The sequence below is a fragment of the Molothrus ater genome, chromosome 4 (genome assembly GCF_012460135.2).
Source record: "Molothrus ater isolate BHLD 08-10-18 breed brown headed cowbird chromosome 4, BPBGC_Mater_1.1, whole genome shotgun sequence".
Classification (NCBI taxonomy): Eukaryota; Metazoa; Chordata; class Aves; order Passeriformes; family Icteridae; genus Molothrus; species Molothrus ater.
The window spans coordinates 11,809,342-11,833,691 of record NC_050481.2 but is presented as its reverse complement, the minus strand read 5'-3'; the positions used below and the strand labels follow the sequence as shown (position 1 = coordinate 11,833,691).

General features: G+C 45.1%; 1 protein-coding gene across 1 annotated transcript; it reads left to right on the top strand.

Annotated features, from left to right (window-relative positions):
• The first annotated feature begins 1,247 nt into the window (after nucleotides 1-1,247).
• On the top strand, nucleotides 1,248-24,346 carry G3BP2 (G3BP stress granule assembly factor 2). The gene is made up of 12 exons (XM_036382022.2): nucleotides 1,248-1,426; nucleotides 8,293-8,411; nucleotides 10,436-10,517; nucleotides 11,105-11,278; nucleotides 12,146-12,236; nucleotides 13,164-13,266; nucleotides 14,849-15,029; nucleotides 15,996-16,094; nucleotides 19,867-19,969; nucleotides 20,222-20,350; nucleotides 20,535-20,653; nucleotides 21,415-24,346. The coding sequence occupies exons 2-12, from the start codon at nucleotides 8,317-8,319 to the stop codon at nucleotides 21,685-21,687; spliced, it is 1,449 nt and encodes a 482-aa protein (XP_036237915.1). The 5' UTR covers nucleotides 1,248-1,426; nucleotides 8,293-8,316; the 3' UTR covers nucleotides 21,688-24,346.
• Nucleotides 24,347-24,350: the final 4 nt, after the last annotated feature.

Sequence of the window (24,350 nt, the reverse complement as noted above, 5' to 3'; positions counted from 1 at the left end):
GGCTTATTCTACATATCCAACCAAAGCAATTTTACTGGCAGCCACAGCACATGGGCACAGAAAGTACCACTACCATCAGTTCATTTAATTCCAGGGAGACAAGCCCTCACACATGACAGTTTAAATCAAGAGCTTTGAGGATTTCATTTTCCTTATCAAATACAGAATTAAATTAACCACCCAGCACATGGCCCAGAGAGTTTTTAACTTTTTGGGCAACAAAAAAGCCCTTCAGTCAGGTTTGGTCACCAAATAACGAGGCGGTAATATAGCAACCACAGCCATGTCAGCAGTTTCCTGATGCACAGGAGGGAAACTCCAGCCTGCAGTCACCACACAGCCCCAGCTTCGCTGAGCACAGTCATGCATTCCCGGGCTGTGCATCCCTGACTGCTTGCCTGCCCAGCAGCATGCCAGTGCTACAAAACCCAGCTGGAGCTCACTCACAATAGCCCTTGTAAAGGCCCAGATCCTCCTACACCTCACTGCCCACCAGCTGCAAAACAAGGCAGAGAAAAGAAAAAAAGTCTTCCTGCTAAACTGAAGGTGTCAATATATTTAAAGGTTAGGAAAGATTCCTCCCCTTCCCCACAGTGACGATTCCAGGCCCATTCTGGGCAGACACACAGCAGAACTCACCTGACGTGTTCAAGTCGGCATAACAAGATTCTGATCCTTAGCAAAAAAACAGGAAACAACCAACACCAGCTACTTCCACAAGCCAAAATTTATTTCAGTATCTGCATCCTCACACACACAACTCCAAGAAACAAAGCGAGCTACTTCCAAAAGCGATGTCTGACACACTCAAACTGTCCGCTTGGAGATGCAATATACTCGAAGGGGTAAATTCTGCCACCCAGTGAAGGAGTTACCTGGTATTCAACCTGCAACCATGGATAGTTCTCTATTCCAGCATAACTCAGAAGCGTTTCTATTTCCATGAGAAGCTGTAAAGTTCTAACTGACGGACACTCGAGGAGAAGGAGAACAGGCACGGCAGGAGCAAAGCGCGGAGCCGGCCCTGCCCGCTGCCCCGCTCCCGCAGCCGCTCAGACACCTTGGGACGGCGCCTCCATCCCGGCCATGGTAAATACGCGCGAGCCCCTGACGTCATCGCGCCAGCGCGCTGCTGATTGGCGGAGAGCGCCGCAGGACGCCCCGCCCTTCCCGTGGCCACCCCGCCCGCCTCCCGGCTCTGCGCAGGCGCGCGCGCGCACGCAGGCACGCACGAGAGCCGCGGTCGCCCGCCCTCCCCCGCCCGCCCGGCTGTGACACCGCCGCCGCGCCCCGCTTGCCCTGTGCTGCCCGCGCCGCGGGACGCGCCGCCCGAGGGACACGCTCGCCGCGCCCGGCTCCACGCAGCTCCCGGCGGCGTGGGCGAAAACGCGCCCTGGCCCCGTGCACCGAGACTTTTGTCCCTTAGGTGAGCGGCGTGGGGGGCGGGGGGCAGGGTAGGCCCCGGCGCGGGCTGTGTTTGTGTGCGGGGCGGGGGCGGCCGTTCAGCGGCCCTGAGGGAGCGGCGCGTGAGGGGCTGAGGACAGCGGCGGGAACGGCGCGTGAGGGGCTGAGGACAGCGGCGGGAATGGCGCGTGAGGGGAGCCGCGTGTGAGCGGCTGAGGGCAGCGGCGCGAGCGGCGCGCGCTGGGCTGAGAGCAGCGGCGGGAACGGCGCTGAGGCGCTGCGCTGGGCAGCGCCCTGGGGCCCGGCTTTGCCCTTCGCTGCCCGCCCCGGCCGCTGGCTCCCGCCTCGGCTCGGAGCGGGGGGGAGGCGGCTTTTGTTCGCCGTCACCTTGGCGGCTCTTCCGCCTCGCCCCGGGCGGCGCGGGGAGGCCGGGGAAAAGCGCCCCCAAGCCCCGCGTTACGCGATGCTGGCTGTGATGTTGGGCCCTGCGGGTGCCGCTTCCTGTCTCATTTCATGGATCGATCCCTGTGCAGGGGCCTCCAGAGGTACGCGGGATTTGGCATAGGCAGGGTGCTGCTGCGCCGGCCTCGGTCGTGCTGCTGAAGCTCCCTTAGCTCCCCACCCTCGGTTCAGCGGGCCCCTCTGCTCTCCTACGAGTTAGCACAGCTGTGGCAACCTGGCTGGAAGGGCTGCCCCAGCTCTGCAGACCTCACCTTTCTGCGCTTCCCCTTTCGTCAGCCGTAACCTGGGCTGCTCTCTTTGCACATGGAGTGATATTGCAGAAGTTGTTGTGAGCTCCTTTTATTCTGCAGAGCTGGATACCTTGAATAGATCTTTTCTGAGCTGCTCTCGTTTGTCACCTGAGTTGAGCTCATTGGGTTCTCAGGCTTCTGCCACCCTTCACCTCGGAGGTCACTGCAGTTGCAGTGTGGGTGCCCAGCAGCATCTCCACACCAAATCTTTTACATCCCTTGGGTAGCTGGGTGAGCCTGGATCTTGATCTTGGTTCCAGGTACCACTGCATAGAAGGACTATCACTGGAGGGAAGGGGAGAGCATAGGACATTATTGTTAATTTCAACCAGAAAGTCTTAGTCAGTTGTATGGACGTTGTTATTGTGGCCTTCCGTGCTGGAAGCTTTCCTGTTCTTCGGCTGAGTGCACAAATTATCTGCTTTCCTGCAGAAAGAAGTGTAAAGATGCCCAAGGTGCTTGGGAAGAGTTGAGAAGTAGGGGAAGTGATATCAATCTGTACCCAAGTTTCTGAATGTAACATGGCTCTGTTACTGTAGCACTGCAAGCGAGTGTAGGATTTGTCAGCTTGGATTGGGAGCTGAGAAGTGGTTGCTGACAAACTGGTGTTGCTTTACTTCCGGCTTTGACTTCTCGTGTGGGAGGCATTTCTGCATCCATTGTGGGTGTGGGTACAGGGCCATGCCTCCCCTAGAAAGCTTGTCGTTCTGAAGGATTCCTCCTTCTTGTGAACCCTGGTTGCTTGGATGTCAGAAACATCATCTTGGTTTGCCTTTGGAAGTGTTCTTACAATCGTCTGCTTGGCAGATGTGGGGTTGCTGTGTGAGATTATGATCTGTATTTGGTGATTTTTTCATAAATCTTTTCTCTGAAAACTGGCTTTAACTGAAGAGAAAACCAAATGTCCATCAACCATGTAACTGCTGATGTCAATATGAGTGTTTCTGAATGTAAAGGAATATGGAACTGAGAATTCAAATTAAGCATCTATTCTCATGCTTCAGATTATTTCACAGCACTGAAAATACAGTGAGAACCACCGTACCTTAAAGCACAGTGTTGGATTTGAGTCTACTGCTGTAGTAGTTGTGGTGCTGAATGCCACTGCTTTTGAGAGCATTTAACAAATAAAGAATGTGTTGCAACTCAAGTAGCATGAAAAGATGGGTATGTCAGACTAATAGATGTATCTGATGAGACACTGGGAGAAAGGCACCGAGCCTGGTCTTGGGTGATGACACAGAGGTGGAAAGGCTCCCCCAGAGCAGATCACTGTTGTTATTGCTCTTTGGGTGGGGCTTGGCCCTTTTGGACTGCACAGCTGAATTGCCCGGAGGATGGTGCCCTATGGCAGCCGTGTGCCTAAGACACAGGGTCTGTTAAACTCCTCCCAAAACCCCAAGCACAAACCAAAACTAAAGCAGCCTCTGAGGAGAGCTTGTTTTGAAAGAGCTGCGTGCTGTGCCTTCAGCTCAGCTAGTTCAGAATGCAGCACAGAGTTCAAGGAGATCATAAAGTAAAGGGACTCTGGTAGATGACACAGGGTTCCTGGTCCTTGCTGCAGATGGAGGATGCTCTGAGTGCTGACTTGCAGAGCACGGCACAGGGATGGTACTGGCAATACTGGGGTGTGCTCTGCGGCTTCTCATTGCCCTTGCAGGTTTCTTCCCTTGCAGTTTGTGCTGCTTGGCCTGTCCATGGGCACCTGCCGGGGCTGTGTGTGGGATGCCCAGCCTTGGGCCTGCTGGGCCATCAGTTTGGAATTTCAGCTTTATTCCAGGTGTGGCACCGATGGTTTCTCGGAGGTGCGCTTATGGATTGCAGGAGCAAGCGCGCCCTGCATGGCATTATTTTTTGCTTGTCTACTTGTAAGAAACGCAGATTAAAACTGATAATCTGGTTTTAGGACAAACGTGTCCAAGATTGTGAAAGCTGCTGTCCCCTTCCCTTCTGTTGTCCTTCAGCTCCAGAGGTGTGTGAGGTGGCACTGAGTCCCTTGTGGCTTTGCTTAGTGTGCCCGCTGTGTGGGGAACGTCTTCCTGATCTGCAAGGACATTTTTCTCAAATTTATTTTTGTTTTAAGTGGTGTATTCAAACCTGATTAACAACTTGGACAAGAGTTGCAAGCTTATAGATGTACAAACAAGCCGTGCTGTTGCTGATTTATATAAAACGATAGCTTGATGTCTGCGTGCCTGTAGTTATGAACAAATTGATGTATGGATGACTAGTTCAGAGGATGACGTTGGCTTGCCAATAAGACAAAATTTTATTTGCGAATAGGTTTTTTTGAAACAACTGGTGAAGCCCACAGCTCCCTTGCAAAGCTTAGAAGTTTCTCTTGATGGAGGTTATGTTCAAGTTGAGGTGATGCTTTCTTCAGCCACTGTCAAAATTCAGTTCAGCTTTGTTCTGGTTTGTTTTTTGTTTCTTTTGCCCAAGTGCAAACTAATGGATGATGATTTGGGTTTGGTTTCTCCTTGTTTTATTTTTTTCATTCAGTTAAACAAGAGGCAAACACAGCTTAATAAAGTTTTGTGCATAAAGATGATTACAGGTTGAATGATTTGTCATGCTCTTACTGGACTGTGGATTGAGAAATGATTGTAGTTGATTCTCACGTGCTTCAACACAATTGTCTCTGTGTGGGCTGCACCTCATCCCGTTAGCCCTCAGCAGTTTTGCCTTGTTGCAAAGGCTGATTCCTTGCTTTATTTGTCATGGTCATTGGAAGGTGTTAGGTGAATTTCAGTACTATGCAGTTGTTCTTTGGAGGAAATTATCTTTTCTGCTTTTGTTTGTTTGCTTATTTTTGCCTGCACAGAGCAAATAATTCCTTTCTGTGCCAGTTCTCTCATTGTTTTTGTTCTCCTGAAAGAAATCCTGCCTGTAGGCTGAAGTTACTGTTATAAACTTGAGTCACACCACACTAGCTGAAGTTGCAAGGAGTACTTCACTGGCATGTGCATCTGTGCTCTTTAGTTTTGGAATCAGGTTCCTCACCTCTGAGCCTTGGGAAGAAATAGATTCCGTGTTGCATTGTGCCTTTCAGCTTGTGAGTGTACTGCAAAATATTTTGTGTGGCTCCTGATTCTCCTTGGTTGAGGAAAGCACTGGAAATCCAGTGTGCCTTCCTGCTAACAGAGGAATTAGAAGTAGTGCATAAAGTGGAAATGAAATCTTGTCCATGAGTTATTACGTCAGCTGGATGTAGGTAGGAGTGCCTGTGGCTGAGCAGCAGTTGCATGGCTGTTCCTGTTACCCTGTCCAGGTGCCTTATGGTTTTTGGCCATTGTGCAGGGATTATTTTAACAGGATAGTTGTACCATAAAGGAGCCAGCAGATGAGTGTGTTTGATTTTTGGTGGGTGCCACCTCAGTGCTGGGATCTCAGACTAAGAGCAGCATTTTGTTTCTGGCTAGTGTGGATGTGAGTGCCTTGAGCCATAAGTTCCCATCTCTCAATGGCTGCTCGGGCTGATCTAAGAGTGTGGCTCATTACATTCAGCTCAGAAGAGCACTCAGAGTCTTCTTAGTTTGTTGTTCACTGACTCTTGAGTGTGTGCTGGTGGAAACTGGAAGTAGAGCTTTTATAGAGTGTTGATATCAATGGGACTTCCCTTGGTGCCTGGTAATCCATGGACATCCTGTTCTTTGTAAATCTGGCCTGTTTAAATTGCTGATGCTCATGCCCTGACTTTGGGCTTAAATTTCACTGGTGTGTTTCCCTCCAAACCTCTTGGGCCTGCTGAGGCTCAGGTCCTTGACTTCAGGGAGGTGCTGTGCTAGATGGGACACGTGGAGATTTTAATCTTTTGAAAACCTGGTTCCATGGCACCCATGTTGCTAGCAAGGAGTGCCTCTGATTTTATTTCTCTGCCTTTTAGTGACCTGGGAGACCTGAACAGTTCATTAAAGGCTCTGCTATCCCTATTGAGATCTTTCAGGAAATAGTGAAAGGAAATAACACTGAGACCAGTGAAGGATTGTACTGAGACATCGTCTAAAATTATGTGATGGTGTCATGTGTGTCAAGTACCATGGTGCTGTCACGTGAAATGTGGAAGAGGTGCTGGGCGAGGAAATAGGACAGCTTCCAATGAAGCAAAGATGTAGTGGGATACAGATCTCCTGTAGTGTAATGGCTTGTCACAGATTTTTATTTTATTTTGTACCCAGAGACATTTTCAGTCTTCATTGAGGAATGCCAGAAATTTGTTAGCAAGTATGCTTTGCTTCTTGCTATATTCATAAGAATGTGTGGTGGCCATCATCTGCTTTTTAACAGGTTCTTCAAAATATCCTGATGAGGCTCCATCTTTGTGTATTCTCCCAGGTGCTCAGGGTGTAGATCCTCTCACCAATTTTGTGTTCATCATCTGCCTGTGAGGCAAGGGAACAAAGAAAAGGATAGTCTCACCTGTAGAAATGGAGATGTCCTTGTTTTTTAAGGCTGGTTTCTAAGTAGAATTCCTAGAATTCATATTTTGTTTTCTTTCCTTTACTCCTGCTTTGGGAAAAAAAAAAACAAAACTGCACTGTTTTTGTAAGTTCATTTCAGGGTGGTTTTTTATGTTTTCAAAACACCCGTTCTGTAAGGGATTTGTATCCATGCACAGGGCTCAAATCTTTGATGTCCCGTAGTATTTGGACATTTGGTTTTGTGTCTCATTTAGCATAATTACTTCCTCTGGGGCTAGCTGTGAGGCAAAACCAATACTGTGTTCCGGAGTCTTGGTGACTTATATCAAAGGGTTTGTTTAAAACCCCTCTATTATGATAGGATTTTGGATAACCCTGTCATCTGGAGGTTCAAGACTTGTGTTTCAGGCCTTGCCTTCTGCATTACCTGCATGTTTTTGAGACTGTTGTTTCAGGTGTGATTCCTGACTAACTGTATTTGGGGGCATTTCTTGGTATTGTCTTGTGGCTTGGATGACTGGCTTGAGGTAATTTGGGTTGTCCATGAAGTGTAAACTATTGGAGCCAAGGATGTGGGCTTTTTTCTTCGGAGTTCAGTTATGATGCAGGATCTGACATGTTCATGGCATTGTTCCTGTGTGTGTTCTGCCTTTATTAGAGGCCCTTCTCAAGCTGAGGTTCATCTCCCAAGTTTCACTTCATGTGCTTTGTGTGCTGTGTGCCTGTAATTGCAAAGTCTTTTGATTGGCCCTTGGTTCAGATTGATGGGTCAAGGTTATTTTGGTTAAAAGGCAAAAATCTTATTCTAGGATTATCTCCCAAGTTGGAAACTCGGATTTTTGACTTGGACTTCTTTGCCTGTTTCCTTGCATACACAGTAATTTTTGGAGAGAGAAAGTAGATTAAGCATCTGTGTGAGAACTGGAGGGAATTTCATGATCACAGACACTGGTAGTCTTAAGTGAGCTGGCAAAAGCAACATGTTGGATACTGGCAAGCCATTAAAAAGTGTTTTAGAGTACTGAGGATTATTTTATGACATGGATGGATCTGTAGGACAATATGCGTAAGTAGGAGCATAGCAGGTGGAAGCCCGTGACCCCCTGGAAATCCTTTCCAACTTAGGAGATGCTATGATAAAAGTGAAATGCAGTTAGGTTGGACAACCAGTACCTAAGGCTTTGTCATCTCTGAGGTTTCCCTTCCCTGTCTTCATGGAGGGTGAGTCCAGCCCACATGGTTACTTCATATTGGTACTCTGTCTTCATCTTACAGATGTGACAGTAACCTTTTGAAGCAGAGGTACCAGCTGCCTCAAGAAAGTGTGTTCCTGTTTGCTTTGCAGGGCTGTTGAACTGGGCTTTTAAAACATTCATCAGCCAAAGGGATAAGTAAATGGTGCAGGAGATTTTTAACAGGGTTTTTGTTTGTTCATTTCAGGGTGGTTTTTTATGTTTTTCAAAGCGCCTGTTCTGTAAGGGACTTTGTACCCATTGTTCCCTTTTCATCAAGGTAATACATGAATAGACTGAAATTTTCTTATTTACCCAAAAGAGGTGGGAGAGGGTGTCCTGAATTGGTTGAGTATTTTCTAGTGAATTAAGGCCCTGTATGCATACTTGTTTCAATCCTAATATCACAATGTTTATCCTTTTATGGGGAAGTTGTGATTCATGGGGGTGCTTTCCAAGTAACATGAATATTTTCACTTACAGCGTTTGACACTGAGTACCAAAGAAATGGTGATGGAGAAGCCAAGTCCCCTGCTCGTAGGGCGGGAGTTTGTGAGACAGTACTACACCCTGCTAAACAAAGCTCCTGACTTCTTGCACAGGTAACCCTTGCACCCACCAAGTGATAATGTGTGGGAACAAAAGCGTGTCCTGTTTGATGTGAATCAGACATTTGTTTCTGAGTATGGGAGAAAAGGAACCTGGCTAACTTCTGGGATGTTGGAAAACTCTTTCATCTTACTGCTAACTCCCTAGGCTCTAGAATCAAGTCAGATCATGTGCATGTATGGCATGTTATCAAGATATTTCTTTTGTGGAAAAGTGTGCTGCTTCTAAAGCGATAAAATGGTAATGTGGACAGATGGCAGAGATACCTGTGGAGACTGGATAGATACTCTTGAGCATCTGCCCTGGTGCAGGTGTTACTCTCTGCTCAGGGACATTCTCTGTCCACTTGAGAGGTGGCACAAATGTCACTCACAACAGCACCTGTGGAATTTCTCTTAACTACCTCTGCAGAGAAGAGTCCAAGAGGTTTTGATTTGGTTTGGTTTAATCTTACTCAGTTCTGGAGCTGCTTGTATGAGATGTTTTCTAGCCCCTTGCAGTCTCTGCCACCACTGCCCCTTTCTTCCGGTCAGCCTCAGATGTGAATATTTGCCTTTGTGTTCTTTGGCTGCACCTTTCTTCTGAGTGATATTCTCCAGGGAGGGCGTCTTATGCTTCCTCTTTATCTTGCTGTTAGTCTCAACAGCAGCTTGCTCTCTGCCACAGAAAGATTTGGGTTTCCCTGGTGTCCTGGTGCTTGATGCTCTTTGCAGCAGTGAGGGAGTTAGGACAACAAGTGTTACTGTTTCATCCTACTAAAAGCTTGAGAAGAGCACAGAGGATCCCATTGCTGGTCATTATCTAAAGCTTGCCCAGGCCTCAGGAGCAGCAGAGATCAGTTTGCCCTCTAAAGGGGTGTTACTCAAAGTGGTTGAATGCCTGTTGCATTTCAGTTGAATTTGTAAGGCTTTTCTGGCCCCTTAACCAAAAGTCTTTAATTCCATTTAATTGGGGGCTCTGCCACCCAGAGACTTTGAGCAGTTCCTTAAAAACAAGTTAAAAGTCTTGGTCCCCTGTGAAGGCCCTTGGTAAGAACTGCTGACTTTCAGAGAGATTGCTTTGGAATTTAGAGGGAAATCTTTTAGAGGAAAGATGTTTTCCTATCTGCTTGTGCTCTGCTTCAGCTAAGTTTCTGTGTTTCCTTGCTGTTAGGAAGTGCTGGACCATGCTCAAAGTCATGATTGTGGAAAACAATCTAGTATTTCCCAGAATCTTTCCTGGACATAGTCAAGGGAGTAAAAGTCTTGGGCTTTTATGTCCACAATAGTAGAACTAAAAAGAGTTTCTAAGTTCAGTAGAATAAACCATTGTTGCCACTCTTGTGTGACACTGAGTTCATCCAAGTACTTCATGACAACTTCATTTCATGTATGCCATACAAGGGTGGATAATAAAGGTGCATATTAGCATCTGTACCTCATGGCTACCACCCCCAAGGCAGAGCATGCTCCTAAATAAAAACACAGGGTGATACAATGTTTCTTTCTATTAATATCAATGTACTGAAAATGTAAAACCTTTGTCACCTGCTTTATAAGCTGACAGTAACAATCCAAATCAAATCAAACTATTGTAGGCTCAAAATGTGGAAATGGAATGAAAGTGCCAAAGGATCTCTGAAATGTATGAAAAATACTGGCAGTGAGTGTCCATAGTTAAATATCAAAGCCGCTCTCTCAGTGCTGGCCAAGGCTGTGCAGAGAATAGCATTCGGTACCTCGCTGGGCTGATGCCTCTGTCCGAGGCAGGGGGTTCTGAGGGTGAGGAACCTTCCAGCCAAAGTGGCCACCTTCCTTAAAGGAAGCAAGCCAAAGGTTGAGGTTGATGTAGGAGTTTGCTGCTACACCTCGGGCACACTGCACTGCTGAATATTAAGTTTGTTTGTTCTGGTATTCTTGGAGCCTTTTGAGTCTGTGAAATTTGTGAAGCACTGAGCTCTACAACTTTTGGCTAAAATTCTTTTTGGATTTGGTTCTATCTTTTCACTTCTGTGATTTTTACATCTCTTTGCTTGCAGGTTTTATGGCAGGAATTCTTCTTATGTTCATGGAGGACTGGATGCCAGTGGGAAACCACAAGAAGCAGTGTATGGTCAAGCTGTGAGTATTAAAATTTGTCCTGTAATCCTTGTTAATGTTCAGGATAAACAAGGTTTTTTCTTCACCAGTGGCTTTGACTGGTGAGTAATGGATTGTGATACTGCTTCCTGTTCAGAGACAGATAGGAATTTATTAGCTTGAGGGGTTTTGTTTGCTTATTTCTGCCTTCAGTGGCAGTTGTGTTTGATTCTTTAGAATGGGAAACAAAATTGAGAGGTCCTGATAGATTTGGGCTACAAATGTATCTTGTTTCAGTTAGAAGTAGTTCCTCAGGAAAGGACTGATCTTTGTGAGTTTCATGATATTCTTGTGGGAGCAGAGTTTTGTTGAAGTGGAACATAACTATGTGAAGAAATGAATGGTTTGACTACTCTGAGAAATAGTTGAATCCTAGTGAAAAAGTTCAGATTTGAAGTTAAGAGAGCTCAGGAAGACTGTTCTCAGTGAAAGACACTTCTTGATTCCTGTATGTATCTTTTGAGCCTCAGGGGAGTGCTCTTTTGGGCTTAGTTGAGACTCAGGGAGGTAGAAGGTGTAAAGCTCTGTACAGAATTCAGTGCAGCTGAAATGTGTCTGTCTGTTTGTAGGAGATCCACAAGAAGGTGATGTCCCTGCAGTTCAGTGAGTGCCACACCAAGATCCGTCACGTGGATGCCCACGCCACTCTGAGCGATGGGGTGGTCGTGCAGGTCATGGGAGAGCTGTCCAACAACGGGCAGCCCATGAGGAAGTTCATGCAGACTTTTGTGCTTGCTCCAGAAGTAAGGATATGTGAGATTGTGTCACACTTCAGATAATGGTGGAAAAAAACTGACCTCACCTGTAGCTACCATTTGTCATACTGGGACAAAAAACAGGATAGGCTTTAAAAAATAAATAGGATCTGGATCTAAAAAAAAAATAGGATCTGGCTTTCAAACTTGGTCTGGAGAGTATCATTAAATGCATCACAGAGTGTGAGTGCAGAGAAACCAGTGTATTGGACCCATCCTGAGCTGTTTTATTTCCTTGGACTTTAAGTGTTACAGCAGTAATACAAAGAAAATTGAAGCTTGCATTTGGGAGCTGCCATTGGCACAAATAATTTTTTTGAAAAACAAGATTCAACTCTGTAGATCAAATCTCTGCTGTAGTTGTGTAGTTTCAAGTCTAATGGCAAAGGGGAGTATGGGATGCACAAGTTACTGCTCACATTTAGCTCTTGGTGAGAGCAAAGCTGTGTACAGGTAGAAGGTGTCTTGTGTTCTTTCTACTTCTTTCCCCCTGCTGCATCACAAACTAATGTGTGGTTGGAGATTAATGTTTTAGGTTCATGTTGAATTTCTTCATTGTTTCCCTGCACAGTGCCGTAAGCATACGGCCACCCTGTGGAAGTTCAGGGTTTTCATTGTGAAGTTTTTGTAGTAGAGACAATTGAAATTCCTCAATGAAACTCAGGGGCTGTACACTTAGTTAAAATCTATGATTGCTGTGACTTAGCAAAAGAAAATAACTCAGAAAATAACTTCAGTGGCATAGTCCTATTGCATAATGTCAGTGTGTACCCCGAAACTTAGGTCTGTGGTCCATCCTTGGGTTGTCTGCTGATATGCCATATATGCTAACTGCTGCATGTTCCTCTTTTACAGGGATCTGTTCCAAACAAGTTCTATGTCCATAATGATATCTTCAGGTATGAAGATGAAGTATTTGGGGATTCAGAAGGAGAACTTGATGAAGGTGAGAAGGACTCGTGTGTAGGGTTTGTGTCATTCTTGTTCCTCTCTCTGTGTGCAGAGCTGCCAGATGTGTTTGTAGAGATGTTGGAATGCAAACTGTGTTGCCTGCTGTGGGGCACAGAGGTGTTGTTACTGAAGCTCTGTGGTCTAAAATGTTCTAGAAAATGAAGGTCCTGTAGTAGTGCTGTGATCCCTGAAGGGCTGAACTGGCTCACAGAGGGTGAGGCTTGACAGAGAATGGAAGCAGTGAGCAGCAGGACTTCTGCTGCCATAGCTGCAGCAGGCACACTTGTGTTCTGTGATCAGTCAAATTTGTGTGTAATTTGAAGAAAAGTCTTTACTGGTTTTCAGATATGACACATAGTTCATTTTCATGTCATCCTCACACTCAGTAATTCATTGCTGCTTGAGGGCTGAAATGTACCTGAGTTGGGCTTTTTCCCCTCTGTTCAATGAGACAGAGCAAATCACAGTGTAGCAAGAACATGTATACATGTATTCACTGGGTGGTTTCTGGAGTTTGTTCATCTCATTTCTGTGGAACAAAGCATTTTAGGCAATCATCCTTGTATTTGAGGTTCATCTTCTTAGTCTGAGGCACTGAGATTTATGAGGTAATAGTGCAATCCTTCTCTTTCACTGCCACCATATGAAAAGCACCTGCTTTAAAAGAGCCCCAAACCTCCTCCCTGAACTTCTTAGCAGTAATATGTCTCTGGCTTCCTCTTTTTGTGAAAATCATAAACAGCCCAGCCTCTTGACTGAGAGGCAGCCTCTTCCATTCTTTTTTTTGCAGCTCATTTTACCATGTTTTGTTGGTGGAGCTTTATTTTGATTGCTGCTAACTTAATATGCTTTTATTTTAACTGTGACTTGTGTACACATGTGGAGATCCATAAGAGATGACCAGTTGGTTTTTTTGTGTCAGAATCTGAGGAAGAGGTGGAAGAAGAGCAGGAGGAAAGACAACCATCACCTGAACCTGTGCAAGAGAATGCAAGCAGTACTTATTATGAAAACCATCCTGTAACGTAAGAAATCCTTTTTATTATATGGAGTTGCTTTCTTAATAAAAACCACAGACAGAATTGCTTTGGCTTTAGGTTCTGTATGTGATTTAACAGGTAGTTTAGGAAAATTCACTTAGCTTGATAGGGATCTGTGTTAACATTACATTATTTTGAATATAAACATTACATTATAACATTACATAACATAGCATTCCTTCTTTATTGAAGAGAAGAAATGGGGTATTCTTTAATGTTTGTTAGTTATTTTCACTTCTGGTCTCAAAAGTGAGATGAAAAGGGAGCCACCCCCATGTATATACACACTTAATGGAATCTTTGTAATCCAAGCTTGGAACAGAAGGTTTGGAATGATGTGACTTAGGTCACAGGTACATTAACAGAAGGATGGTTGATGAAACACAGACTAGTTTGAGTTGGAAGGGACCTTTTAAAGGTCATCTAGTCCAACCCCTTGCACTGAGCAGGGATATCTCGATATCTTACTCAAATTTGGGGATCACTTGGAGCTGAGAGAAAGATGTACTTTTTGAGAGCCTGCTATTCATCTTTCTTGGAAAAATAGGTCTTTGTCCTGAGTGTCTGCAAATCTAAGCCAGATCAAAGAAAAAAATATATTTATGATTTTGTAAGAAAAATACAAAAAAACAACCAAATAACCCCCCACAAATACAAAGAAACAAACATCACCAAACCCTGTGCTTTTTATGAAACATAGGAGTGGTGTAATGATGGCCAGAACTGACTTTCTGGTTCCCCTGTTAAAAAAACATGTATGACATCACTAGACAATACCTGCCGAGTGCATCAGTGGTAATACTAAACACAAGTTACATAATGCTTCTCATGAGAAACCTGATGGAAAAGGGGTGGGATTCTGGCAGGGGCTTGCTCAGGATAATGCAGTAAGTTTTGGATGCCTTAGAGCACAAAGTCAGGTCTTGTTTTGGGGTTACTGTGTCATTTGGAAAGGGGCTGTAAAGGCATTGATCATCATAGAGTCACTTGGGCGTGTGGTGGCCTGCAGCAGGAGCTGCATAGACAGAGGTGACTGGAGGTAAGGTAGCATTCTGGGTGGCTGGAGAGAGGAGATGTTCAGATCCCCTACCTTTCAACCACACAGAGCACAGAAGTTGCCTATGATTTTCTGTAAATGGGACTCACAGCTGCTTTGGTAAGGAAGCTGTGTAGCAGTTTGTTAAAGAAACAGTAGGTTTCATTCCAGAATTGGCTTTGGTTATGTGTGTAGCTTAATTGTCCATTGGTCCTCACTGTGTTCGTGTTCTTTTAGAAGCAGCAATGCTTGAGTTGAGCACCTCTTCTCCAGGGTTAAAAGGCTGTGTGATTCTCTGCAGAGAACTGTAGAAATGTCTTTGCTTCAGCAGAAGTAAAATCTGGTTTTTTACCCAGCAGGGGAGTACAGCTTCACTTCCCTCTGTATTGTATACGTACAGACCCCGTTGTAGCAAATGGAGACACAGTGATCTTTTTCATAGCAGGGCTGTTGCCATAGCACACTTACAAAATGTGACAAAATGCAAAGCAATTGATAAGCTAGCTCATCAAATGCATTTGGCTATTGTAGCAATGGGATAGAGGAGGCACTGGAAGAATCTTCTCATGAACCTGAGCCAGAATTGGAATCTGAAACAAAAGCTGAGGAGCTGAAAGCTGAAGTGGAAGAAAAGACCCTTGAGGAACTAGAAGAGAAATCTCCATCTCCACCTCCTGTAGAACCTGTTTCGTTACCGCAAGAACCACCAAAGGTTAGTTACAGGTCACATCTGTGCTACTAAGTGCAGACGGAAACTGGATTGGCCTTTAAACTTTGCCTTTTTGGGTGCCTAAACTGGTACCTCTCTTTAGTGTCATGCTGTATGAGCAACTAGGCTTGACCTTTGAACTTGTAAAAATGTGAAGTTTCACTAAAATAGAAATGTTATTTTTAAGTGCTGCTCATCACCTATAGTAGATTTTAAGCTCTTCTTGTAAAGTGTGTGTGTGGGTATATGCATGTGTAGATATTTTTAATTGTGCAGTTAACATGTTAAGAAAACACCTGTGGCTACCACTGCCAAAAATCTCATACAATGGGAACCGCTGCTCTTTCCTTGAAAATACATGGAACACACTGATGCTTGTAGAACTGCTGCAGCCTAGGTTCAAAACCAATGTGGGGGCACTGAGTGTCTCCTGGAGGCAGGATGCCTAATCTTAGAAACCAGAGTGCACACGGTGCATCCTCTGGTCTCTGGCGTGGTTAAAACCCTGCGGGCTTGCAGAGTGCTGGGAGCAGCCAGGGAGAGCTGGAGCCAGGTCCTTTTCTAGCTCCAGCATGTCTCCCATATTTTTTTTCCACTCCTTTTTCTCTTCTCCATTTTTGATTGTAACTTCAGGCATCCGCTCCCTTTCTTCATGCAAAAGACACTGAATACTACAGGGTTTTCAGCCCTAGGTTTGGTTACATGATGGAAAGCAGTTTTCTTGGAATGCTGAGGGCACTGGGCTCACTCAAGTAGCGACAGTGGGCACGGTACACACTTGTTCCATGCCATTGGAATCCACAGACAGCTGGGACAGCAGACTCTTCTGTACCTCCATTGTATGCTTGCACAACCATTATTTAATAGTCAGATATGAACCAAAAGTGTGTTTTTAGCAGCCAAGTTTCCCTGTAGGAATGTCAGTGGTTTGCCGTGATTAGTAGCCTAGGTTTGTTGCATTTCCTGCAGGCTTTCTCTTGGGCTTCAGTGACCAGTAAAAACCTGCCTCCTAGTGGTACTGTTTCTTCCTCTGGAATTCCACCCCATGTTAAAGCACCAGTCTCACAGGTAACCCATCTGTGAACACCTTGGATTGTCTCATTACTTCTGCAAACTGCTTCAGTTTTTTAAATTAACAGATCAACTTGTTTGACTTAAATTGCACAAATTAATTGTGTCTTACATGTTAATGCACTCACCTCCTTGTCACAAGTAAAGCCACAAACGTGTAACTGGTGGAACTTTGGGTGATGGTAATGTTAAAATCTGGCCTTGTGGAAACAGGAAATCACTCCTGGGGTTTTTTACCTAACTTAATGGTTTGGTTTAAAGGGGAAACACCAATTCCCCACAAAATGTTACTTTTCTGAAGTGTGTTTGAAAAGGGCATTGGTGGAAATGGCCCAGCAGTAAAAAGAGAGTGCATCATTTCTGAGGTGCAAGATTGCCTTGTAAGGCTAACATCCACAGTACTATGCTGGATTTCATTATCTATGGATAATCAGCTTATCACAGAACCCTGTACCAACTTATGACTGTGTGAGGAATGGAAGGATTCTCATTTCCTTGCCTGGACAATGCTATCTTCCCATTCCTAGGTTGACTGGGTGAGGAGGGAAAAGAGGAGAGCGAGTTTGACCCAGTGAAAGCTCATGTCCTGCTCATGCCGAGGTGGTGTGAGACCTTCTGAGACTCTCAATTCAGCTTCTTCCATCTGCATGAAAGTGCTCAAACCAGAAAATGTGTCCTTGACCCCGTGCATTGACAGGGTGTGCTGGAGTGCTGTATCTTGAGTTGCTCCTGTCCAGCCTTTGTGTGAGGCTGCAATTTTCAGTAGAATAGCTGTGTTGCTGCAGCTGTTCCTCTTGCACTGGTTTCTTCTCAATTTTGTGGTAACAGAGAGATCTCTGTCTAGGACTAGCCTTCATGCTTTAAATGCATGTTAAAAAGGAAACAGGGAAGAAAAAGAGAAAAATGAAAGAAAATTAACCAAAAAAACCCAACACCCTATGTGGTGTTGCTTCTGGTCTGTTGGGACTATCAAGGACATCAAATAAAGGCTATGGAATGATTTGGGAAGTCTGTCTGTCTTCATCAGCTTTGAATACCTAGGTGGTATTTAACCTGTAAAAACTGGGTTTTCTAGTGCAGGATAGATTTTCCTTACACAGAGCCAAAATTGGTTTTAATTTATTTGCCACAGAAAAGGTGGATGTTTGTAATGTGACTGCAAAGATAATTTCAAGTGATCTGTCCAAGAGAGCAGGAGATAGTTTATAGATGTCCCCTTAAACTCCTCTGTGTTGCCTCTGTTGCTTGTTGTGCTTTGTGCCTTTTGATTTCTTTATCTTTGACTTTGTGTTTTAAGTAATGGTGTGTGGAAGTTTCTGAACAATACTGACATGGCAGGAATTTCAGCTCTTCTGTAGCTGGAATTAAGTCAGTTCTGAGCTTCTTTTCTTGAAAGTATTTTAGACACAGTGTGTAGAAGTTGGGTAGAAAAGGCACCTGAACAAGGAGCTGCAAATCAGTAGCAGCTTTTTCCTATTTTCAGGGATCCATTAGTGCCAGACACTGTGCATGTAAACAAGGACAGAAGATGCCCTGGTGGGTGGGTGAGTGGCTCCTTTGAGAGGCTGTTGTAGCTGATGTCAATGATGTTACAGAGAAATAACTGCTCTGCTCACTCTTTTCTCTGCATCATTCCAGTTTCGCCCCCCGTCCCCACTATTAAGTTAAAAATACAGCCCCTGTAGTGTTAACTCCTCAAAGGACTGCACATGTGCTGTTCTGGATACAAACTGGTTCAGGGCTGTTTCCTTACAGCTGTGGAGGGAAACAGGTCAGCATTTTTTGCTCTTTTTCTAATTGTAGATGATTAGAAATCAGCCTGCCTACGTTGATAAACTAGGACTTTTCCTTATTTTCAGCATTTTCAGTTACTTTTACTTCCCATTTTTATTACTGCATTGTTTGTCATAGGCCTGTAGAGAGGCAGGGGTAGGCAGGGCCTGATTCTTGTCTTTTGGGGAGAGTCCCTTTCCCTCCCCATGTGAGCTCCTGAAGAGAAGAGACAGTGCCACCTTTTCTTTAATGGCTGTCAAAGCTCTGCTAGGCTGAGGTTTGTGGCATTCTTGGCTCCTGCGGTAATTGGGATTTATTGAACCCCTTACTCAGTGTCCTTCCATCCACTCTGCTTGCTGGGACATGCTGGAAGATGTAAGTTGCAACGAGCTGCTGCTTGGGCTGCAAATGGCAGCCCTGATCTGGAGTCTTGTGGTGCTGCCGGTTGTGGCAGTGTTTTGGGGAGCAGAGTTCTGTACAAGGGCTTTCCTCTTGAGGCACTGAGGCAGCCTTTTTCTATGGAAAAGGATGGGACTCCTCAGAAAACAACCAGAGAGATCAGCTGTTTGTGTGCTGGCTGAGAAGATCAGTGACACACCAAGCAGGCAGGTTCAAGGTCGCTGTTATACTTGGGATTTAACAGCAGGACATCAGTGACTTAGCAGGAGTTTAAGCCTGATAGCCATGAGTATCCAAGAAAAGGGGGTCTGAAGGTATCAAGTTTTGCTCTTGAGGTGTAATTTATGATGTTCTCAAGATATGTGAGTGAAAGATGGCGGAGGAGCTCCAGTGACTCACAAAATAGAAAGGAGTAAGATTTAACAGGAAGACTGATTTTCCAAGCTTGTTCTTAAAAAGTGATCTTAGAAGTGTTGTAAGGACAGACTAATGCCTAGCTGCATGGAGCACAAGTGACAGGAGGGCTAAGACATTTGTTGGGTGTGTAACACTTGCATGTTGCATGTGAAATCCAGGTTTTTTTCCCCTGGGAAGTGCTCTGTCTGGAGCTGCCAGTTGTCCTGAGTCCTTAAAGGAAAATAAGGGAGATGTTTAATATAAACTACTTCTCCCCAGCAGTCTGGGCCTATAGCTGTTCACCTTGTGTTCAATCTTACTTGCAGGCTACTTGTGTATTTTTGTGCTCCTGAGGATAGTTTTGTTTTTCTGAGATAAGAACTTAGCAAACCAGCAGCTGCTTAACTGTTGTACAGAAATGGAATTTAAAAAATGTTGTGAATTGCTTCAGTGACCAGTAGTCTGCATAGAAACATTTTTATTGTTCTGTCTATTTCTCATAAAGCAAATTTTTAGCTTGCAAAAAATGGGAATGGGTGTTCTAGTACCTGAATATGAAGGGTGTACTTTGAGCATCATGGTCCTGACATCAGGAAAGGTGAATCATATCCTAAGAGGTAGTCTGTAGAAACTCATTTCAGGAAATACTTCCAGGGGCTTTTGTTCTCCTCTTTCTTTTTGATAGTTTTCATACAGCTGTTCTGCACTGGAGGGAAATAATTCCTTGGGGACTTGGACAGAACTTTGATTTGTCCATCTCTTTGTGTTCATCTTGGACTACTTCCTAATCCATGAAGTTTGAGCTTGGCTTGAGGAAGCTTTATGCCCTCTAGAATTTAAGTCAGGCTGAGGGATTTGCAAATAATGGAACGTTGGGGTCTCAATGCCCTGTCAAACATGGAAAATTCCCCTTAGCCGTGTTTTGGGGAGATGCTCTGATTGAGAGATGTTTGCTTTGCACCTTTTAACAGTGATAAATGAACACTGCAGTCCTGGATTGGTACAGAGGAATTTAGACAGGTGAAAAAACCACTCCCAAACACATTGACACCGATGTCTATCTTCCAGAGTTTGTTTTGTGCATGCCACTTACCCATGTCTTGTGTTGTGGAGGGTTTTGTGAGTTTGGGGTTTTTGTTGGTTTGTTTTTTTTTTTTTTTTACCAGGCCAGTGTTAAATAATGCACATTCTCCTCTTTTAGCCAAGAGTGGAAACTAAACCTGAAGCTCAGTCTCAACCTCCTCGCGTTCGTGAGCAGCGTCCCAGGGAAAGACCAGGTTTTCCACCACGAGGACCTCGGCCAGGTAACATGGATGAGCTTGTGTGACTGCTTGGGAAGGGTGAAGGAGAGGTGTCTGCTGAGGCCTTGTGTTTACCTGTGTCTGCCTGGCTGATCATGAACTGCCTGTGCCTGCTGCCTTCAACCAGAAATGAGGGAGCATGATTTGGAGTCCAGGCTGGCTGGAGGGAATATGCTTGTTGCTGCCCCTAGATGTGGGGTTTACACACATCTTTTAACCTCAGTGGTTCTACTTTCCTCTTTGTGTTGACGGTAGGAAGGGGAGACATGGAGCAGAACGAGTCGGATAATCGTCGGATAATTCGCTATCCAGACAGCCACCAGCTCTTTGTTGGGAACTTGCCACACGATATTGATGAGAGTGAACTGAAAGAGTTCTTCATGAGTAAGTAGTGATTCCAGCTGCGGGGACTAAGATGGAAAACTGGGTTAAAAAGTCAGGTAACACTGATTTGGACTACATGAGTAAGCTTTGACATAGTGCCACACTACAGATGTCTGGAACGAGCAGAGGGTAGAGCTGACACTGTGGGTTTTCATAAAGTGTCTATTCCCTTGTGTTTCTCCAGGCTTTGGAAATGTGGTAGAACTTCGCATAAATACTAAGGGAGTGGGAGGAAAACTGCCTAATTTTGGTTTTGTGGTGTTTGACGATTCTGAGCCGGTCCAGCGAATTTTAGTTGCAAAAGTAAGTATTGGCATTGGGTACTGAGTATCCCCTTCCAGGGATGGACCAAAAGGCTTAAACCTAAACAAGTATTGTGGGCCATCCTAGTTTGCATTGCCATTGGCTCTGGCATTCAAAAACAGCTCAAAGAAAAACAGTTTTGGCATAGCCATTCTGTCAGGAGTGCTGTGTAGCTTTAAAAGCTTTGCCAGTGTTCCTCAAGCTGCACCATGTGGAATTTGGGGTTTTTACCTCTCCACAAGTGCTCCACACAGAGCTCAGAACTTACTTTTAGAGAACCTTTAGCTGAAAGGGGAACAGGTTACCTTTCAAAGAGCATCACATGGATCTCTGAATTCTGCACCCTGGGGTTGAGAGGAGGGAGCAGGGTTACTTGCAGTTTTGCTTTGAGGAGCTGGAGGGGAGAAAGCAGCAGTTTTCATTTCTATGGTGTAGGAGTCAGACGTAGTAGAGCAATTCTTCAGGAGCTTGGACCCTGAAGTGGAAAGACTGAAGCTGGCAGTGAAGAGGCTAAAGACAACGCTGCTTCTGCTTGAGACAAGCACTTTAATTCCTTGCCTGCCCGAGTGAATGTAAGAATGGCATTCCACAGGGCTAAGGCTGCATGCTGCAGGGAACCCCTAACAGGTCATGTTCGTGTTGGGCATGCACGTGCAGGAAGGCTGGTGCCCACAGCCAGTGCAGAGCGTTCGTGTGCCTTGCATGGAAAGGGCTTAGTGCCATGGTGACTAACGTGTTGCCTGATCGCTTTTCCCCACAAGCCCATAATGTTCCGCGGGGAGGTGCGCCTGAACGTGGAAGAGAAAAAAACCAGAGCCGCTCGCGAGCGGGAGACACGCGGTGGCGGCGACGAGCGCAGGGATCTCCGCCGCAATGAGAGAGGCCCGGGGGGGCCCCGCGGGATAGTGGGCGGCGGCATGATGCGGGACCGGGACGGAAGAGGACCTCCTCCACGGGGTGGCATGGCACAGAAACTTGGCTCTGGACGAGGAACCGGGCAGATGGAAGGCCGTTTCACTGGACAGCGTCGCTGAAGTCTCCACTGTGGGCAGACAGTCTTGGCAGTGGTACATTACCCATCGTGTTTGCATTCTTGTTAATTTTTTTTTTAGCTTTGGAATGTGACACAGCCCTTCTGATCGTTTCTTTGATGTGAAAACATCCTTTGGTTTCCAGTTTAAATTGAGGTGGACATTTTTTCCCCAGTTTCACAACAGGAGTCACACTCTTAATTTATAAATGTATACGTGGAGAATTGAAGACTAAAAAATAAAGAAAAAAGAAAAAGAAACAAAAGAAAAGACCGGTTAACTATCTGCAACAGAAGTTGAACTAAAGGACATGCCCAGTAGAATTCAGGTCCTTTCAGTCAAAAACCCTCTGCTGCACATTTTGTGTGTTACCGTTTCTGCCTACTACTGTTGGAAACACAAATAGTGCAATTTGTGCAATTGGAGAAGCTTGCCTTTTTTTTTTCCTTCTTAGAACACTCGGCTCCAAACAAACTCGTGTTTACGCACTCATCAAAATGCACTAATGGGTCCTCTGAACTCATTTATACTGACAGCTGCAGGAGGCATCGGAGGGAAAACCTTCATCCTCTTACTCAGACAGAATAGCTTGGGGAACGATGCGGGCATCTGCTCTGCTTGCTGTGACCAACCTCTGTACACACACAAACCTTAATAAGACTACACCTTTGTTCCAGAAGGAATCCAGTTAGCTGTAACCAGAACCCAGAGTTTCCAAGTCGTAGCCCTGAGTGTGCAACAAGTTTGATAGCTCACATCAGATTTTTCTATCTGCCCCTCTTCAGTGCAGGGATGGCTGCTCAACACACCTCCTTCCCCTTCCCCCTTCGAGAAGCGTTGTACAGTGAAACTTGTCTTGACTGTATTTGAGTTCTCTGGTAATGTAATAAGCATGATGGTGCCTTCTATGAATACATCATTCCAGTCTTGCTGGTGATTTTGTACAGTATAGTGTATGAAGTACTGTGCTGCAAAGCCAAGCAGCTGCAAAGCATTTAAATAATTGGAAAATTGTATTAAAAAAATTGCAGTATCTTTCAATGAGTAAACGTTGCTAAAGTGATCATCCACCTTGCTCTTCAATTAACAAGTTTGCCTGTTTTTTTTTGCAGTGGGGGGGAAGGGAGGATGAAGGCATCCGAGTAGTCTCCAGGTTGTCTCTTTTCTTTAATCAGTGTCAGAGTTAAAGCAAGTGGAGTTCTAATCTCTCTTGGACCTGAATTTCAGAAGTCAGTTGAGAATGGTGGACGCTTCTGGCCAACTCATAATGGGTAGACCTAAGCATCCTTTGTGAGGGTGAGCTTATCAAACGGGGATACTGCAATTTTCAGAGAACTAAACAGCAGCTCTTACGTTCTTGCATTTTCCAGTTGCACTTTTTAAAAAACTTGTACTCATTTTGCACATAACTCTCAGCTGATGTTGACACTGACGTGGCTCTGGCCCTATGGATAGAAAGGAGGCATGCTCTTGCGCAGTGTGACCGGTGGGTTGTCTGTGGAGAGGTGTTGGTGGCTGATGTCCCACGTTCCCACAAGCTGCCGCTGCAGCAGGCAGTGCGGGCAGGCCCAGTGCGGGCCCTGTGCTGAGCCACGGCTCCGGGCTCAGAGCAAAGGGGTGCCTGTGCGTGCGGCCGGGCAAAGGTGGGACCACCAACAGCTGCTGCTGAATGTGGAAGGCTTCAAGCTAAAGAAGAAAGGCAATTTCAGCAAAAGCAGGGAGGACATCCTGGCAGTCTGGCTCTGGATTATGCAATCATTTGCTGGTTTGGAGTAATGTGGAAGATTTTGCTCATCTTTTCTGATATGCTAGGCAAGGGGAAGAGGCATCTGTGTCTGTTCTCTCCCAGACTTGAGTTCTTCTGTGTTCCATGGTAAGTCTTGCACTACTTTCATACACTTTCTTTTCTGGGACACATTTCTAGCAACTGGCATTTTCATATTTCAGGTTTTTTGTTGAAGGTCTTGCCATTTCAGCTGTTACCTGGAAATCTGTAGTACTTGAACTGCTTGCCACACAACTCCACTCCTTAGGTTTGAAGCCCTCGGACAAATTGCTGTCATCAGTTAGCAGTTTGTCACCAGTGTGGTTTGTGTAGCCTGAAGGTTCTTTTTTCCTTCTGTAATGCTGTGGTGTTCTACTGCCACCTAACCATACAATTCATTTGTATGGCAAATGGCACTGGAAATAATTGACAACAGAAACGGAGTAGTAAAAAAAGCTCCTGAGCCATTCTGCTTTTTGGCTTGCTTCTTGTTTGAGTGACACGAACCCTTGGAACATCATCCAGAGAAGTTTACATGGTGATAGCTCACCTGCTGTATTGTGGACTCTTACGTGTTCTTGACCCTCTCAATAGTAAATGTACCTCTTAGAGCAAAGGAAGGGATTCACTGACCATAAATGTTAGTCGCTGATTTGTGAATGGTGGGAGTATTTTGTCATTACGGTTCTACTTCAACAAACTTGGCTGACCATCTTGACTTTAGTAGGTATTCGAGACAGTGGATTACCATCTTTATTGCTGTAACTTGTCGAGCATTATATGCTAGTAGATTCTAGTTTCATTGTTGCAGGTGGAAAGTATTTTTACTTTTAAGTTTCCATTCTGAATGTGTTTTGACTAAACATGCCAATAAACTACTGATGTCTGCAGCATTTATCCA

Bases quoted from the DNA above. Each gene is read 5' to 3' on its own strand.
- G3BP2 (XM_036382022.2), top strand. From the start codon at position 8,317: ATGGTGATGGAGAAGCCAAGTCCCCTGCTCGTAGGGCGGGAGTTTGTG. The intron at 8,412-10,435 runs GTAACCCTTGCA...CTTTGCTTGCAG, and splicing joins GCTCCTGACTTCTTGCACAG to GTTTTATGGCAGGAATTCTT. The intron at 13,267-14,848 runs GTAAGAAATCCT...TGGCTATTGTAG, and splicing joins TATGAAAACCATCCTGTAAC to CAATGGGATAGAGGAGGCAC.